The sequence below is a fragment of the Pollachius pollachius genome (genome assembly GCF_949987615.1).
Source record: "Pollachius pollachius genome assembly, chromosome: 3".
NCBI lineage: Eukaryota > Metazoa > Chordata > Actinopteri > Gadiformes > Gadidae > Pollachius > Pollachius pollachius.
In genome coordinates, this window is record NC_136936.1 from 43,040,535 (window position 1) to 43,059,110 (window position 18,576).

General features: G+C 41.2%; 1 protein-coding gene across 4 annotated transcripts; it reads left to right on the forward strand.

Moving 5' to 3' along the window:
- Positions 1-276: 276 nt before the first annotated feature.
- LOC307072831 (protein mono-ADP-ribosyltransferase PARP14-like) lies at positions 277-18,545 on the forward strand. 4 transcript variants are annotated; one of them, XM_079732327.1, is made up of 25 exons: positions 277-551; positions 1,141-1,244; positions 2,221-2,242; positions 2,316-2,480; positions 2,843-3,079; positions 3,468-3,704; positions 8,208-9,764; positions 9,863-9,964; positions 10,052-10,114; positions 10,204-10,371; positions 10,486-10,676; positions 10,808-10,844; positions 11,104-11,208; positions 11,347-11,409; positions 12,579-12,755; positions 13,531-13,694; positions 13,797-13,863; positions 13,984-14,103; positions 14,274-14,336; positions 15,460-15,636; positions 15,911-16,066; positions 16,360-16,989; positions 17,391-17,554; positions 17,691-17,865; positions 17,995-18,545. In XM_079732327.1, exons 1-25 carry the CDS (start codon positions 377-379, stop codon positions 18,288-18,290), a joined length of 5,415 nt encoding a protein of 1,804 aa, XP_079588453.1. In that variant the 5' UTR covers positions 277-376; the 3' UTR covers positions 18,291-18,545. The 4 variants fall into 4 exon arrangements, with proteins under 4 accessions (XP_079588453.1, XP_079588454.1, XP_079588455.1 ...); XM_079732328.1 differs by having other exon boundaries at positions 13,797-13,854; XM_079732329.1 differs by lacking the exon at positions 11,347-11,409.
- Positions 18,546-18,576: the final 31 nt, after the last annotated feature.

Genomic DNA, 18,576 nt, shown 5'->3' on the forward strand with positions numbered 1-18,576 from the left:
TAAGTCAATATCATGGTATTGCATGGCGATACACATCTGACGTTCATGATTTGACAAAATGTATTATAATAGCTGAAAGTGAGGGCTACGTGTACATCTAAAAAGCATCCGAGAATGAAAGTAGCACGAGCCTGTCGACATGTTAAGGAAGAACTTCCCACTTCATTTCATATATCCGCCTACTCTCGTTTCAACCAATCAGAAACAATGGTGGAAAACCACCTAGACTCGTTGACTTGCACTGGTGGAAAACCGCCCAGCCCGTGTAAATCTGTGCACTGCCCCACTGCCTGTTCTGCAGAGACCTAAACGTATACCCATTGGCAAAACAAAGCTCACATTAAAGTGCGATGCTGTGCATTCTGAATGTTGAGCAATGGCAGGGAAAACTCTTATTTTGGAGGGTCTAACTGCCGATTTAGACAATCAAATCAAATCAAAGTTGGCATTGTACTTCCAAATCAAGAGGCGATCTGGAGGTGAGATATCAGAACTCCGGGCAGATCCGACCGATAAAAGAAGAGTTGTACTTGTCTATGTCAACGAAAAAGGTAGGAACTTAAAATTACGTGTTTTAACTAGGGCTGTCAAACGATTACAATTTTGAATCACGATTAAGCGCATAGTATCGGTGAATTAACAAGCGATTAATCACATTTTTAAATTATATTTTAAATCCACTCCAATTTAAGTTAAATGCGATATCAAATGGAACAAGTGATCTTGCCTGTAACTGCCGTGACAGGCAGTTTCTTAGTACAATTGTAAACCAACAGTTACTACAGGTGTAGTTATACTCAAATAAGTAGCACCACAGATTTGGGAATTGTAATCAGGCAGTCACTTACTGCAAGTAGCCTATGATTTAATGTGAAGTAAGTGGAACAAAAAGACGAAAATGAATTCTGATATGAATGTTGACATTCTTTGGGCAAAAACTTTCAAAATCACAGTAAAATAATAAAGTGAAATAAAGAGAATGTGCGTTAATGCGTTAATATAGGCTATATTAATCGCCTTAAAAAGATTGCGCTAACGCGATATTATCGCGCTAATTTTAACAGCTCTAGTTTTAAGGTATGGTTTTACTGGATTCTAAGGCGTTTGTAATTATTTATTATATTTTTTTTCTTTTCCTAGATCGAAACGAAGTTTTGTCGAGAAAGACTCATCAAGTTGATCTCAAAGGGTCACTGGGGGTAGTAACACTTCACGTTACACTGCCAGAGGATGTCAAGCCAGAGGTAAATCACAAATAGCACCACATTGTTAAGAAATGTGTAAATGACATGCGTTTAAAGTAGGCCTACAATGGCGTCGGGCTGCAGACCCCCAGCCTCAGGCCCACCTCCAGCGTTGGGAGGCATCTCCATCGTCTCCAAGAATATCCTTTGTAAAGGTGGACAATATAATATTGCGCAGTAGGCTACAACGGTTTATCACACTTATCGATAATAAATAAATAATAAATGAATGCATTATATTCTGGCAAGCAGCCCGGGAGGGAGCCCAGGTTAAAGGAGTTTCAATTCTTGTACAACAGATATGCTGGTAATGACGAACTGGTTGCCATGAAGCATGCCGATTTTCCGGTCAGAGAAATGCAGCGAATGCTTCCAAGTATTAAATGACAATTAAGGGGACTCTTCAGTATCGGGTCACTGGTAAGGTGTGGTTATGAGCATAGGTATGCGCAGGCGAAGGTGTGCAGTTGTAAACATTTGAGTGTGGTTACTGAAAGTTCAGAAATATTGCTAATTAGTCACAGTTAGATTACTATACTCCAAATCACTATATCACCTCTAGGTGGCAGTAGCTCATTAACAAGTAAAGAATAAAGAAACTAAATTGCGAATACAAGTGAGCTGGTCCCGTTGCCCGACTTTCACGAAGGCAATCGCCAGTGCGGCAATAGTTAATCCCTGACAGAGGCAAAGGTAAACAGAACGCAAGTGTACACACAATGTACAGCTACTGATCTGAACGGGCGTCTGGCAAAGTATAATTTAGTCTGAGAGGAAACCCTCAAATCGCAAAAAAAACATTTCAGACGTCACAGAAAGGGGTCTGACGGTGGAGGTGGGTCTGAGCTTGGAGGTCTGCGGCTAGACCCGTCTCTAAAATGTATTTGGTTCCTATTTGGGTCCTTGGGTCCTTTATGTGTCACATGTGTATCATATCACGCCTGCTTAATAATAAACGTCTGCCCTCCTTCTACAGCCTGTGTTATCTTCTGAAGCAGGTAGGTTCAATTTTCAACCACTGTTTTCATTGACAAAGAGATTCAAATGATGATGATATAATGACCTTTTCAGACTTCGTCTGCAATGACGAGGCAAAGGAAGACGTGGCACTACTGCGTGTCACCAGTGAGCGCTGCCGGGAGTCCCTTGAGGGATCCTTTAAACAGTGTATCAGGGATCCTATTGTTAGAAAACATGGGAAAAACACATGGATCCTCCAAATGTCCAATAAAGCAGGTAATCCAATTATTAAAACAAGCAAGGTGATAATTGTATGAGATTATCATGCACTCATGATCTGCACTGACAGGGTTTATCAATAATGATAATAATTCATGTGAATGCCAATTCTCATGAATGACACATGTAAAATAATTACTAATAGTACTTAAGATGCAAGGAAGACAATGCTTTATCCAATCAGGATACTTGATTTCCCTTATTTTTCAGAATATAGAAGTCATTACAGCTTGTAAATATAAACTTCCAACTAATTGGATTAATTTGATATCAATTAGTTTGATATAAATATCTCTTTCCACACACACACACACATACACACACACACACACACATACACACACACACAAACCCCACAGACATGGAAAGTGTGTGTGCCAGCAATCCGCAGCAGTGTGGCATACCGGTGGAGGTGTACAAGGAGAAGGAGGAGGATGACTTGGTGGACAGACGGCGGTTTGTCCTCAGCGGCCTGGACGACTGCTGCCCCTCCGACACCATCTCCATGTACATCCACAGCTGCAGCCAACGGGCGGAGCACAGCTGGGAGGCCGTGGGTGGAGACAGCATCGTGGTCACCTTCAAAGAGGACATAGGTGGGTACCAGTTAGTACAAAGTGACCAGACCTTAGATGCTCAAATGAAAACCAAAATAACTAGTTTGAGATGAAAAGTGATGTCTGCTGGGTTACATAGTAGCGTTATTGATCTATCCGGGTTCGAATCGTGACTTAAATGCACAATAATTTACAAGATGTATAAATATGGAGTCAAATTTACATCTATAGGTGACTGGAAGTTTGGGGTTACCAGGTAAAGTCAATTAAGCGTTCTGGCAACACCCAACCTGCAACATGTATTTCATGTAAATTACTACATTACTTTGCTTTCATTGGTGTCGGAAACAGTATGTGTAAATTGAGTAACAACTATCATAACTTCTGTGTTTATCTATTTAATATAAGAATGTGTGTGTGCCTGCAGATGGACACCAATTCATGCAGAAGACTTTCACAGAGAAGTTCAACAACAAAAAGATAGAGGCTTGTCGTTTGGAACTGACAAAATCTGTGATTGTACAAGGAGACATGAGTCAAATTTCTGAAGAATTCCTTATACTGTATTTCTCCAGAAAATGGAGAAGTGGAGGGGACATAATTAAGTCCTTTATCCATCTCAACCAAAAAAAAAGCATTGTAATTACCTTTGGAGATTGGAAGGGTAAGCTCAACTTTTAAAAATGTCCCATTTCACATTTAACGATTGATTGGTCATGTACATTTTGTTTGATAATAATTAACTCTTATCATCCAAAGTGCAATCTCGCAGATTTTCCTGTCAATAAATGTCCCTAAATATCTATCTATCACGGTAAAAGGGAAAAATTAATGCTTATTGCCAAATGTATCGCCAAAGAGAACATGCTGAAATCTTTGAGATTGCTACTTTCAAGGTAGTATGGTCCTACCAGACTCTCGTCGTGACAAACGTTAACTCACTTGAAGGCGGGTGTCTGTTGAAGTTTAATTGACTTTAACGTCATTGTTCTCAGCCACTCCCTCTGTTCGCTGATTGGACGCACAAAATGTGGACGGAGAAAACCCACTAACCTACCGCAGACCCAGATGTAGTACAGAAGGGAAATTAAAAATGAGCAGAAGTAACTAGGCGGGCGGAGCCAGGCTACTTTCAAGGTCCCATGGCATGAAAATTTCATTTTATGAGTTTTTCTATGAGCACTAGGTATCCTGCTCTGCCTTCGAAAAAATGAAAGCTCAGATGCGTCGATTTGGAATTTGGCCCCATATGTCGTCATAAGGGGCCAGGTTATCTCCCCTTTCTCTGCTTTGCCCACCCAGAGAATTTGGCCCACCACTGAGACAATGAGCTATGACCGGTCGAGCGCCAAATGTGTAGGGAGTTTGTGTTTGTGTGAATACACACACGATAACGCAAGTGTTGTACACTTCTTTGTTACTTGGGTAACCGTTCTGCTGTTAGTGTTATGGCGCATAACACGCAACGTAAGGTAAGGTTTGCGTAAAGTTCCAATTTGGTGAAAAGACTAGACTGCTTTGGGTTCTCTGACGTCTCTTGTACTTCCACAACGAGACTCGTAGTGGGGGTTATCTCGGCCATGGTTGAGAAGGAATAGGGGAAAAGGAACTTTGGCTTTGACTCCCTGAAGTCCAGGGCAAGCCCCGGCAGCGGGGCTCCGGCGGGAGACAATCGCGGCCAACAATCCCTTTCTCCTCTATGTTGCATTTCAATCTGGACTTCAGGGAGTCAAAGCCAAAGTTCCTTTCCTCCCAATCCTTCTCAACCATGGCCGAGATAACGCCCACTACGAGTCTCGTTGTGGAAGTACTGAGAGTCCGCAAACAGCAACATTCCCTTTCTCCTCCATTGTCGACGCCCAGTCTGTACTTCGGATTGACGTGGAAGTGGAAGAACCAAAGACGTCGGAGAACCCGACGCAGTCATTTGAGATTCATAATATCATCCGGAGGCACACACAGCTTTTGGCCGTGAAAATATATATTATATCAGGCTATATAGATCTATATATTACATTTAGGGCTGTCAAGCGATTAAAAAAAAAATCTAATTAATTACAGGCTCTGTGATTAATTAATCTAAATTAATCGCATACTTACATTTTTCCGAGAAAGTATTTCAAAATAATTTAATTCAAGTAAATTATGGCAGATGAGTGATTAAATGAATAATAGACATAATAGACTTTATAGTTCAATGTCTTTCATTAACATACGGTGCATTTTAAGGTCAAATTAATAACATTTTCATCTCACTCAAGATTCAATGCTTCTCAGGCCCCGTCCACACTAACCCGGGTAAATATAAAAACGCAAATCCGCAATGAAAACGATCTCCGTCCACACTATCGTTTTCGGAAAGTTTTGCATCCACGTTCCACACTGAAATAATTTAGATAAACAGTTGTTGTCATGGCTACGTAACTCCGCCACGCCTCTCTGTTTAGATCAACATTTGCATTTCACCTGCCATTTTTTTGATGAGCGTCTCGGTCTCGAGCACAAGCTTGTGGCAGCGTCATGGCAACCGAACGTCATAGTTTCTGAAAGCCTCCGTCTACCCTGTCCACACTACAACGCGTACCCAACGTTTTCACATTTATCCACCTCAGCGGTCGTTTTCAGTGTCGGAATTCTCCGTTTTAGTTTGGATGGAAGGGCTAAACGGATAAATATTAATGCGTTTGTAGATTTAGCCGTGTTAATGTGGACGGGGCCATTGCATCTCAGGTCCCGTTTACACGAGGACGCTTGCGGGTAAAAACGACAAAATATTTTATCGGAAGTGCCTTTCATTTAGACGGTGACGGCGGATTTTGGGCTTGAAAACGCAAAAATCTGAAACCGCCCTCCAGAGTTGAAAACTTGAATACGCTTTGCCGTAGCGTTTCCGTCTACACTGCCAAGACGCAAAACTCTGCTCAGATCTGCTCACGTTGCGTACGCGTTTACGTCACATACGGCGCCAGTACAGGGAAAAGAAAACATGTTGTATTATTTCCATGCGTCGGACCGTCAAGCTGCTCTGGCAGCTTTAATAAACTTACAGGAGTCTTTCCACGAAAAGTTCAGGATATGTACAGATAGTATTACTGAACTGAGAAGGATCTGTAATTATGTTTAGGTTTTCATGGCGCAGATAAGAGAAGATGCAAGATTCTACGCAAGTGCTCAGACAAGGCGGAGTTGTGTGATAGTGTATCACAGCACCACCTAGCCGCCTGACATGCATACCCAACCGAATTCCACACACTTAAGCTTCACCGTATGCACGCATATTTCCTTCCAAAAACGCTCGTCTAAACGTGGAATAAAAAGTGCAGATGCGACGCCACTTTTGCGTCTTCTGTTCAGACCGTCATCATGTAAACGTAGCCTCAGTCGAGTGTGGCTTGACGAGGCTGGCTGCTAGCGCCAGCTTCAGGGGCTGTGGCAGCTCGTACCTGCGAGCTTGCTACCAAATGTTTTGCGTTGAGGTGATATTTAAGGGTTGATGAACTTCGGTGATAGGAAAATTGCAGATTGCAGATAACGGTGTTCCTATCTACAGTTCCGTCTGGGAGTTGTTTAAACTTGAATTTTCCGTTCACGGGGCCGAGCAGCGTCTTCTCGTCTGGTCTGTCTCCATTTAGTTTCAATGCAAATGACGCACCGGGTCAAAGGGCACTATAGAAGCGTGATTATTCTAATTTTTTTAACGAGTTATTTTTTCTGGGATTCATTAATCGAAATGAACGCGTTAACAGCCCTAATTATATTATATTATTTAGTTATAGAGCTCCAGGACTCCCGCCGGAGCACCCGGAGTATTCTAGAATATCTTATGGAACACGGCCAGTGGATGATAATATGAATAAACGACTGCGTCTCTGGTACTACATCATTGCTTCTTTAGCGCTCGTGTGATCTACCAGTAACACGTTAACGTCATACCATTGCGCAAATTCACACCGGTGTACTCTCTATACTGTTTATACCATACACCAATAAGTCCCACCCACTGGCACTGATCTGTAATAGGTCTGTAGCGTCAGTGGGTCCCACCCCCTAGGTGGGTTTGAAATTGAGTGTTTTTTTAGAGCTTTAAATGATGCAAAAATCCTAATTGTGCGTCATTTAAAGCAGGAAGTGTTAAGAGGTAGCTATGGAACCCCCGTCTCAGGGGGAAATGATGGAATGATGCAAGACCATTCAAAAATATGACTGGGTTTCTAACGATACAAAGCTTAATGCATTTTAATGCTTAATTGTATCAAAAAGTGTTCCTTTAAAGGCTCACATTACTGGTTCATGATGATGAACAAAGACATTTAGGCTCATGTGGGTATCATTACACAATACGGTGAAAATACTGTCTATAACAGCATTACTCATTGCGCGGCTCGCAAGCCACATGCGGCTCGCCAAGCCTCTATTTGCGGCTCGCATGGCGGTAAAAATATACAGTGATATGATCATGCAGTGAATACAGATATTTAAAAAAACAATACAAACAATTATTTAAAAAATAAATCAACAGCGGCATTAAAAGGTGGAAATATAGCCTTGTCTAGAAAATATTTTTAAACTTGCTCGGCTCTACGCTGACAGCGGGGTTGCCAGATTGGCGGTTTTCCTGCATAACAAGAGAGAATGTGCTCTTTGGATGGACTTATTCTTATTAACTTATTCTTCAATAGCTTCCATGTTATGTGACCCAGTGTCTCCACATTATTCCAGAAAATAGCACACAGTCACACAAGTCTTAATTTTCCTCTCAAAGTGCACCAGATTGATGCATTCCAGGTTAAAAGGCACCAAATTTTCTTCCGGGGAAGCATGCCCCCGGACCCCGCTAAGGACCGGGTTCCCTCCACAGTTTCACAAAATTCTGTGGGAAACACTGCTTCAGGGAGGACATATTATTAAGCAGGCATACTTATTTATGACTGGATTTATAGCTTTTGATACTTTGCGGTAAAAATGGCTCTCCCGTTGACGTCGTCCTGTCAGTGCGGCTCTCCTGAAAAAAATAGTGAATACCACTGGTCTATAATGACACATTTCTTGCACAAGAACACTCTTTTTAAAAATTTGAGGATGACCATGATGGTTATAATGAATTCATAATTATTATTATTATTTAGTTCATTTCTATGAATTGGTCTAACCCTCTGCTTTTCCATAGTTGCTCAGAGGGTGGCTGAACGCAAACACACTGTGATGGAAAAGGAGCTTGTTGCACAACTCTTTTACCCTGACCTCCAGTGGGTTTTGACAGGACAAACACACCACCAGTCAAAATTCTCAACTGATATAGCCGTCTCAGTCACACCTGACCTCCTGAGTTTTATCAGTCGCAATGAGATCCTTCGAGGAGAGCTCACATCTGCCCTTCAAAGGGTCCATGCAATGGTTTCCCTCAACATTATCTCCAAGCACCCACAATTGGAACTGAAGATGTCAATGAACAAGTATTCACTCGGTCATTTACGGCATGGCCCCTCCTGGGAGACTAATGCTCGAAGAGAAGTTCAGACCATCTTGGAGAAGTACATTGTGGAGCATATCCCAATGGAGGCTGAGGTCTGGCAGGCAGTTAAGGGTAGTTGTCCCGAAGTCAATGTGGCTACCGCCCTCATCTCCTTTAAATTCTGCTCCTCAGAGTTAGTGGTTGTCGGGAGATGGGAGGAAGTGGAGACACTTGTGAAGACGATCAAGATCAAGATGGAAAAGGCCAGAGTTGAGCTCCATGTAGTGAATAACACCATAGAGAAAGAGATCGAATTAGACTCCAAAGAAATGTTAGATCTCACCTTGGATCTTGTTAGGGATGATTTGGTAAATGTGGAACTATCCAAAAAAGATGAATACCTTACCATACATCTCAAGGGGCTCAGTGAAAAGGTGCAAATGGCAGAAACCCTTATCCAAAAAGTCCAAGATACTTGGACTTCCAAAAAGATTGATTCTTCCCGTAACCTTATACAGTTTTTGCAATCCCTTGACTTACAGAAGTTCCAAAATGATCACTTTTCTCTGGACAACATTGTCGCTGTTGTGATCTGTACCAAACAGTTTGTCACAGTTCTCGCTAAGAAGGGCGACATTGACAGGGCTGAAAAGAAGCTCAAGAAGGTAATCAAGCAAGAAGCTCTTTCTATTTCCGGGGAGTACAATAAGGAAAGCTTTGAAGAGCAATGGAAAACCTTTCATGCAGACCTAAAAAAGGAACTTGAATCTACCCAGAACTCTCAAAATGTTCTCATTGAATTTTCAGGGGACAAAATTGAATTATGTGGATTCAGTTCTGTGGTTGATGATGTCATTGCCAAGGTGAAGGCATGTCTTGAGAACAAGAAAGTGGTAACAGAAGATGTCCCTCTGCAAACGTTGCAGGAGGTTGAATTTGTTGAGTCTTTCATGAAACTCTCAGCGGATCTTCTCCTCAAAGCCTTGGGAGTCACCATATTGCCCTGCAGATCTCCACAATCTCCATGTCTCAAAGTCACAGCTACAAGTGATCAAATCAAAGAAGCCATAGATGTGGTGAATAGGCACATAAGAACAATAACAACCAGAAAGTACATGTACTCCAAAGCTGGTGAGGCAAAGATCCTGAAAAATAATAAATCGTTACTCAAGATGGAGGCGAAAAGCTTGGGCTTCTATCTTGAACTATCAGCATCACTAAATGCCTCCCAAACTTTAGCCCTTCCGTCTCTACAAGTGTCAAACACAATAGGTAAGGGATTTGTGTCTACATTAGAAAGGAGCAATGCTCAAGGAATAATAACCACAATGAGATTTATTTTGTAAATGTTTTCATTTGTATCATGCCAGTGATTGGAAGAGTCTCTGTGATCTTGAAGAAGGCAGACATCACTAAGGAGAACGTAGATGTCATCGTGAATTCAAGCAACCCGAATCTAGATCTGAACACTGGTTGTTCTTCACCGTTCTTTTCTTATGAATATTTAAAAGGCATTCAGTCTTGTAGCAAGATTTGATCTTTTATGCTATGCTTCACAGGTGTGTCTGGGGAGATCCTAAAGGCAGCTGGACAATCTATTGTGGATGAATGCAAAAAAAACGGTAACTCTACAAACGTGATCATAGAACAACATTTTGAAATTCACTAACAAAATTCAACGTAACCATTCTCAACATCGGGATTTTCATAGGTCCCCAGCCTGTTGGCAATGTTGTGCTCACAGGCGGTGGAAACCTGAACTGTAAACATATCGCTCATATTGCTGGAGCTCCAAAGATCACAGTATCTATACTGAAGGTCCTTCAGCTGTGTGAAGGCAAGCAAGCTGCAACTGTGTCCATTCCTACCATTGGCACAGGTAAAATAAAATGTTAATATTCAGCAACTTTCTCAGTTCCACAACATCATCCACATATACACACTACAAAAGGAACCAGTGTATTGACTGAACACCATGACAATTTTCTTGTAGGAATTGGTGGCTGTCTCCCTGAGGATTCTGCGAAGGCCATTCTACAGGGCTTGAAAAGACATATATCATGCACTCCCTTATCCAGCCTTAAAACGATCTCTGTAGTGGCCATTGAAGACAGGACTTATGAAAGCATAAAGAAGCATTTCAACAAGCCGAGATATAGTAAAACCCTCAGGGCCGGCATACCAGTAAGAATAATTGACGATTAATTTAAGTATTTTAGCTATAATGGTAGTTCATTGATTCACTTGTCATTGGTAATTAATTGATACCCCTTAGTTTTAATTGAGGGATTTGCTGTTTGTTACTGCTTTTATAGAGGATGGCTGTACCGGTTGCACTACCTCTGAATCAAGGTTTTTTCTTTTTCTTCTTTAACTGCCCATTTATGATTAATGAAAAACCTAGCAGTTGTAAAAGTCCATACAATTCCACAAAGTTTTGCTAGAAATTAGTCTGTATCCATTGATGTGTTAAATAACTAGCAATATTGCATTTACTTGCTGTTACTGTAATTTGCTTCAAGTTTAAAACATGGTTGGCTTTGTTTTCATATTAGTCATATGTGACACTAATATGGCTTAAAAAAAATCTATATTTTGTATTTGACTCTAGTTAAGATCAAGGATGCCTTGATTAACCTGAAGCAAGGGAACATCACTGCAGAAACTGTGAAAGCCATTGTCAACAGTACAAACGAGGATGTGAACTTGAAAAACGGTTGGTTACACATTCATAGTTTGTTTTTTTTTGTTTTGTTTTTTGTGGTGTGAGAACCTTATGGTGTCTTCCCAGTAATGCAAAATCCTAAACCAAATCTCTGAGTGATCTCAAAGAGATTCTAATGTGATTTACAAGGTGTGTCTGGGGCCATTTTAACTGCTGCTGGATCTGCAATTAAAGTTGAGTGTGCCAAAATTCGTAAGTATCTGCCCCTTTTAGCATACATATAAAAATGGAAATAAATATTCTAAGAAATAAAGAATTTGAACAATGAGGATAGTATAACTATTTGCATTAGTTTTGTCATGTACCTATGTTAGGAACCTCAGAATAAAAGTTAAAGGGGTGATATCGTGCTTTTTAGACTTTTTCAGACTTTCCCTGTGTTGAACAAGGTTTTTGCTTTACAACAAATTAGCCCCCCCCCCCCCCCCCCAAGAACAAATAAACAGCTGCGTTTTCTAAATCTTTGTGTGTTTTTAAAGATGTGTTTGTTCTTTTACACATTTTAAACCTAACTTTTAAACAGTTTAAACATGTTTGTGCGTTTTTGAAGATAGTTTAGTTATTTAAACGTTTAAATTTGACGCTGGAGTCGGCAGGTCTCATACCGGCATTAGCTAGCACCTCTTTGCAAACAAGACTGTGGCAGTGAAGCATTTTCAGAACCAGTCGATGAAAAAGAAGTTAGCTAACAATATTGTTTACTGTTACTTTTTCTGTTTTATTTTTTTCTCACGTCACGCCCCGTGAGAAAAAACTCTGGCACCAGCCTTTCGAGTGTCACTTTTGATGTAATTTCTCGTAGCACTTATAGCGTTCTCGTTCGTCTTTGTGATTGTGTCATGTAATTTGCTAGTCTTTGTTTATTGTAAGCCACCTTAGCCTCTTTAGCAAACCTTGCAACTCGGAAGGCTGGTGTCCGAGGCATCTGGAACACACCATAAGTCTCAGCAACGGGGAGTATTCATGCCCACCGAGAACACCCCTCAATAAGTTTGTGAAACAGCTCGTTTGAGCTCAAACTACTTCCGTAATAGTGTGACGTCAGACTGTGCAGTGGGCGGTGCTGAAGTGCAGAAGTCGCGCCTTCCTGCTACCCACAATGTTTAAAACTGACCAATCACAGTAGACTTAGCCTAGCCTTAAAGCGACATCATACAAACAACGTTTTTGAAAGATGCTGAAATTGGTTTTGCAGAAATGAACAGTGTGAGAATAATAAGGGGCATTTTTTAACATTTAATCCAATTATAGTAGTACCCCCAAATGCAATTATTAATCGTAAAAAGCATGATATGGGATCTTTAAATTGTGCACACCAATTGTCCTAGTGATTGTGACAGACTTTATTTTACTTGCCCAAGGACCACTGAGGGGAAACGATGCAGGTGTGACCAGCGGAGGAAGACTGCAGTGTGACTTCATCATCCACATAGTAGGCCCGAGAAGCGTGGAGCAGGCTGTTGAGCGTGTTAAGAATGTGCTGAAGCACTGCGAGGATAGATGGATCACCTCCGTGTCATTCCCTGCCATTGGAACTGGTAATGCATTGCTTGACACTAGTTTCAAGCTTATTATTTTCACTGATTTCCCAAATCGATTCAATTTTTATTCATCAGGTCACCCTATTTGATTTGATTTCATCATATTCAATATTAATCAATCGGTGAGGGATATTTCATTTGGATATGGATACGAACTTTACTGTGCTGTAAATTGTATAAGGAATCCTCTAACCTTGTAGCCTGGCTATTGCCAGACCAAGGTCAATCGAAGATTGCACGTTGGTCTGGGGAGGCTGCCGTCATTTTCTTCAGCACAAGAGACGTGATCAACAGGCCTAGTTCGAATGACTCTGTATGCAATTGGCTGCTTGCTGTCGCTTCCCTGTCGCCATTGTGTTAAACAAGCCAATAGCGCGCCAGGTGGAGAAGCCAGCTTGGTGATTGGCACCCGCAAATACGCATCGGAAGCAGAAAGAAATGTATTGCTCTTCTCCAGACCCTTCTGCAGGGCGAATTGAAATCGCCGGCAGAACGAGCGGGGGGTACCCAGTCTAATAACCTGGTGCATTATTTAAAATATCAGTGATTTCATTACGAAATGCCCCCAAAGCAGTTACGTTAATATAATTTTTATTTAACGTGACCAACACACTACAGCAGTAAAAAGAACTGTCTATTCAGGGTCCCATACAAAAAATAAGAGAAAAAGGCCAATAAAATTAATAATTGATCTTTCTGGATTTGGTGAATTTTAACCCAGTGCTAATCTAGTTGAGGTAAAGAAAAACTAACTCTGCTTCTTGTCTTGCAGGCGGTGGTGGAATGAAGTTCACAGAATCTGTTACCGCCCTGCTGTTGGGCATTGAAGCCCATTTTTCAAAGCATAAATTCAGTGCTCTGAAGCAGATCTTCCTAGTGGTTGACAAGGTCAAGGCGTTGCAAGAGGGTCAGCAGGTCCTCCATTCCTGGACACAAGTATGTCAATACTTTTTGTCAATACAATATTATTCATATCAGTTTTATTATGAAAAAATATATAATAATACTACTTGATTTCCAACCTTGTTTATGTTTAAGGATACGGCTGATGATGATGACAGCAGTAATGACTCTTCCTGTGACGAAGATGGAGAAGGCCAGACATGTTAATTTTACTTTTTGTTGTTAAAAACAACACATAACATAAAACATGTCATAGTAATCAGTATTTGCATGATTACAAATTTGCTTATGTCTGCAAACTTATTTTTCTCCGTCACTCTAGCAACCACTGCTGAAATGGTGATCGGGCCGGTGAAATTGAAACTGTTTTGTGGTGACATAACAAAGGAAAAAACGGATGCTATCGTCAGTAGTACCAATGCAAGCCTGAATCTCAATTCAGGTAAAGAATTCAATGGCACAAATTTAGGCCAGAAAATACATTAAGTGAGCATTTGTTAAGCACAATTTATTATCTGAAGGTTATTGATAGTAAGATTTTTCATATAACAACTCTATACCCCAAGGACATCAAAGGAAGAATGTAAATAACAGTTTACTTATTCTTTACAGGTGTGTCAGGAGCTATTCTCAGCGCAGCTGGACAAGCAGTGGTTGATGAATGCAACAATTTAGGTAAATTACTTCAAATTCTAAATATATTTCTATCTTCTTTTGGTTAAAGGACACATATTATGGTGTTTTTCCAACAAGTAAACATAGTATATGAGTTCCAGAAAACAAGTTTTTGAATGTGTTTGCTGGAAACAGCTTTTAGGAAAAATTATCTTGCCTACCACTATAAATATCTTCCCTACCGCCCTCTGTTTCAGTCCCTTCAGAATGCTGTTTCTGGTGTCTGTATGTTTAATGCAAATGAGCTGCTGCCCATTGCTTAAAAATGAGCTCTCAGAGTGAACCACAGCATGGAGGAGAAGTGATTGTTGCCGTTTGTGGACTCCCGGAGCTCTATATCTATATAATAATAATAATAATAATAATAATATAATATCTAGGTATCTATATAATATAATATCTAACATCATGGCCAAAAGCTATGTGCGCCTCCGATGATATTATGAATCATAAAGACGGGGGGGGGGGGGGGGGGGGGGGGGTTATCTCGGCCATGGTTGAGAAGAATTAGGGGAAAGGAACTTTAGCTTTGACTCTCTGAAGTCCAGATTGAACTGCGACATGGAGGAGAAAGGGATTGTACTCCCGAAGTTGAGCTGCCAGACTGCCGTCGAAGCTCCCCCGCCGGAGCTCAGGGAGTCACATGGCAAACTGACAAATTAGACATCTATTTTTGTATGGAATCTCCCTGCTTCTGAAATGCGCGAAGATCTGCCCAGCGCTCGTCCCCTAGTCCACAAAATCTTATCTAAGCTCTGATTGGAGGGGGTGGGGAAGTGGGTGGTAATATTCAATTCATTCATTCCTAACTACGTAGGAGAGCCGCTGAAACTGACTCGCTCATTTGCTAACTGTAGGCGGGTTACTTTCAAAAATGCGTATCTCACTCAAAAAATCATTTACAGACTTATTTCTTAAGTTTATATGTGTGTGGTCGCACCAGAGACCCAAGGCAACACCCCAAATCCCAGGATAGTGTTGTTATCTTAATATGTCCCCTTTACGTCATTTTAGCTTTCAAAAGGTCTACTTAAAATTGAGACCTATTCACAACTCGTAAAATTCATTTTTTTACAAATGTGGGCTTTTGGATCTGGAATTTAGTTTCTACTTTGATTTAAAGGTAATCAACCTTGTGATGGTGTGGTCATCACCAAACCTGGCAACCTTTCAGCAAAACACATCATTCACATTGTGGGCCAAACCAAGGAAAAAGACATCATCAGCTCCATGGTCAAGGTCTTCAAGATATGCGAGGACCATCAAATCCAATCTGTTTCCTTTCCAGCACTTGGCACAGGTAGGCCGACATGTTGCCGGTATTGCTCATCTCACACATGAATCTCTGGAATGAAAAAGTGTTTTTTTTTAAAGCGACAATTCGATTTGTCATTTCGTGACAAAAAAGAAGACAAATATTCTGCAATCATCAATATATCAAATATATTGTAGAATATATAATGATGAATAAAGTTATTAATACAATACGCTATATCCTTTGGTAGTACCTAGAACAGTCAAAATTTTACGTATGCCTTGTCAAAAGGATTTTCTGATTGCTAACTTTTTCCCAGGTGCTGGAAATCTGTGTGCTGTAGATGTTGGCAATGCAATGGTCACCGCAGTAGAAGAACACATAAAAATGACCAAAACACCGTCCCTTAAGGATGTCCATATTGTGATTTTCCAAACCAACATGTTCCAGGACTTTCGGAAGAGCATTAATAAATGTAAGAAAGTGACACTAGCAGTTAAAAAAGTGAAAGCACAGGATATACACATCCATCCAAACTTCTAAATCCATCTTTGGTGTTTAAGGTTTCTGCTGTATCTTTCTGCACTAGAATCTAGAGGCAGATCTAACATAAAATTCACCAATATTTGCTTTGAATTACGAATGTTCATAGTTTATTGTTCTACTTTATACCATTCCATACCCTTGCATTATAATTGATATAGCTTTATTAATTACTTAATAAGTACGAATCAACAAAGTGATAAGTATACCCTATTGTCATTACAGCAAAAATAAGTGCACCCCAGGGAGGATCTGTGGCCCCTACCCAGCAGCCTTCCATGTGTCTGGCAAGTGCCTGCAGGGATGTGTCCTTCCCCAAAGTGGAGGTTGAGGTTCTTGGCTGCTGTTCGAGTGACCTGGCAAACGTCAAAAAACTTGTGGATGACTTGGTGACGAAAGAGTGGAAGCTACACCAGATCAGCTCCCCCTACCTGGCCCTACTTCTCCCCTCAGAGAAACAGGCCATCGTGGCTCTCAGCCGGAGCCTCCAGGTGTGCGTCAGTGTGTTGGCCCCGGACAAGGCCACCGTGTCTGGGAAGGAGGCCGACGCCCTGAACATGGTTCTCAAGATCGAGAAGGATCTGCAAAAGGCCAAGGAGCGTGTGACCCGGCAGGAAGAAGAGAAGAGGCTGTGGAAGACGGTGCGCTGGGAGGTCTGCGCCGGGGAGGTGTGGGCAGAACTGGACCCATCTGTCAGTTTAGATCTTGAGCACGCCCTGCATAAGAAAGAGCCGAGCATCAGATACACCCTGCAGAACCAGACCTACACTGTGAACCTGGACAAGATGGAGCGGACCGGCAGGAATAGAACCATCGCTAGAATAAAGAGGACCCTGAAGGCTGGTTCTGAAATAAGTACAGTCCCTTTTAATACACTTTTGGGCAGCATACTTTGAAACAAGTTAATTTTATTATTGTTTGGTCACTGACGGTTGATTGCATTAATTAAGACTAGTGGGGTCTCCAAGGAGACAGGGACATCGGAAGAAAATAAGTCGCACCCAACTTACTTTTCTGACTCATCACACACAATGTTTGCATCGCCATCATCTGCAGAGATTTAAAAAAGTTTGGCGAGGAACAAGTTTGTTTGTTTGGTACACAATTGTGCCATTTCGTTCTTACGACATCTTACTTAGGCTGAGTAATACCGTATTACTTTTCCGCATGAGGTATGCTGACCCCTTAAGATGTTGGGCTTACAAAAAATGCGATAGCAAAGCATTAACATGTGTCTTGAATGTGTCATGTCTTAGCTGTCATAGAGCCACCAACAAATTGGGACAGAATGGATTACAAGACTCTGGAAATAGTGGATCTGTCTCCAACCTCCGAACAGTACAAAAAGGTTCAGGCAAATTTCCTGCAAACATCCAAAGATCCCAATAGGGCAACCTCTGCAACATTTACAGTCGTCAAGGTAAGAAGGCAGCATTTCAGATAAATAGGTAGATAGACAAACAGTTGCACAAAGCATTAAATTGACAGTTGGAGATATAATTATCTCACCTTCTCTCGTGTGACAAATAATACAAATATTAACAATATTAATACAGATACAGAGGATTCAGAACAAAGACCAATGGCAGAGATACGCTGTGAAAAAACAGATGCTTGATAAGAAATATCCCCAGAACACGAATGAGATTGACCTTTACCACGGCACCACAGCTGTGATCTGCCAAAAGGTCAACAGCAATGGCTTCAACAGAAGCTTCTGTGGAAGAAACGGTTAGAGATGCATCTGCACACACATACACATAAACACAAGTGTGCTTTAATACTTGTGTTTCATATTTATTCCACAAGAAAATCATTGTGCCTTTGTTTGTGTTATCATTTCTTTGCATTTCTCCACAGCCACTCAGTACGGCAACGGAACCTATTTTGCCAAGCAATCCTGGTACTCTTGCAACGACACATACTCTAACCCGGACGCCCAGGGGCTGAAGTACATGTACCAGGCTCGGGTGCTGGTGGGGAAGCCCTGCCTGGGGACTCGTGGCATGGTGGAACCAGCCCCCCTGGACCCCAAAAACCCCCTCTCCGGCCTCCACGACTGTGCAGTAAATAACGTCCGGAACCCCTTCATTTATGTGGTGTTCAGTGATGCAGGGGCATACCCTGATTACCTCATCAGCTTCAAGGCTTCTTGACGAGGGTTAGGCTAAGGGTTTCTTGAAAAATCTGCATTCCACCACGCATTATTAAAAGGATAAGTGTAATTACTTAAATTTCATTAATTGACTGGCATATTCAAGCTCTTCTCTTTTCAGATTTTGGATAAGTAAAACAGTCACAGGAGAATATATTTTTTCAGATATTGCTTTGTCAAGTAATTTTTAAGATTTTCCCTTTCATATGATCCAATTGATAGGTCAAATTAGATTAAAATTGGCCATTATATTGTACTTTTTGTTTATTGTTTTACTGTTCTGTTGG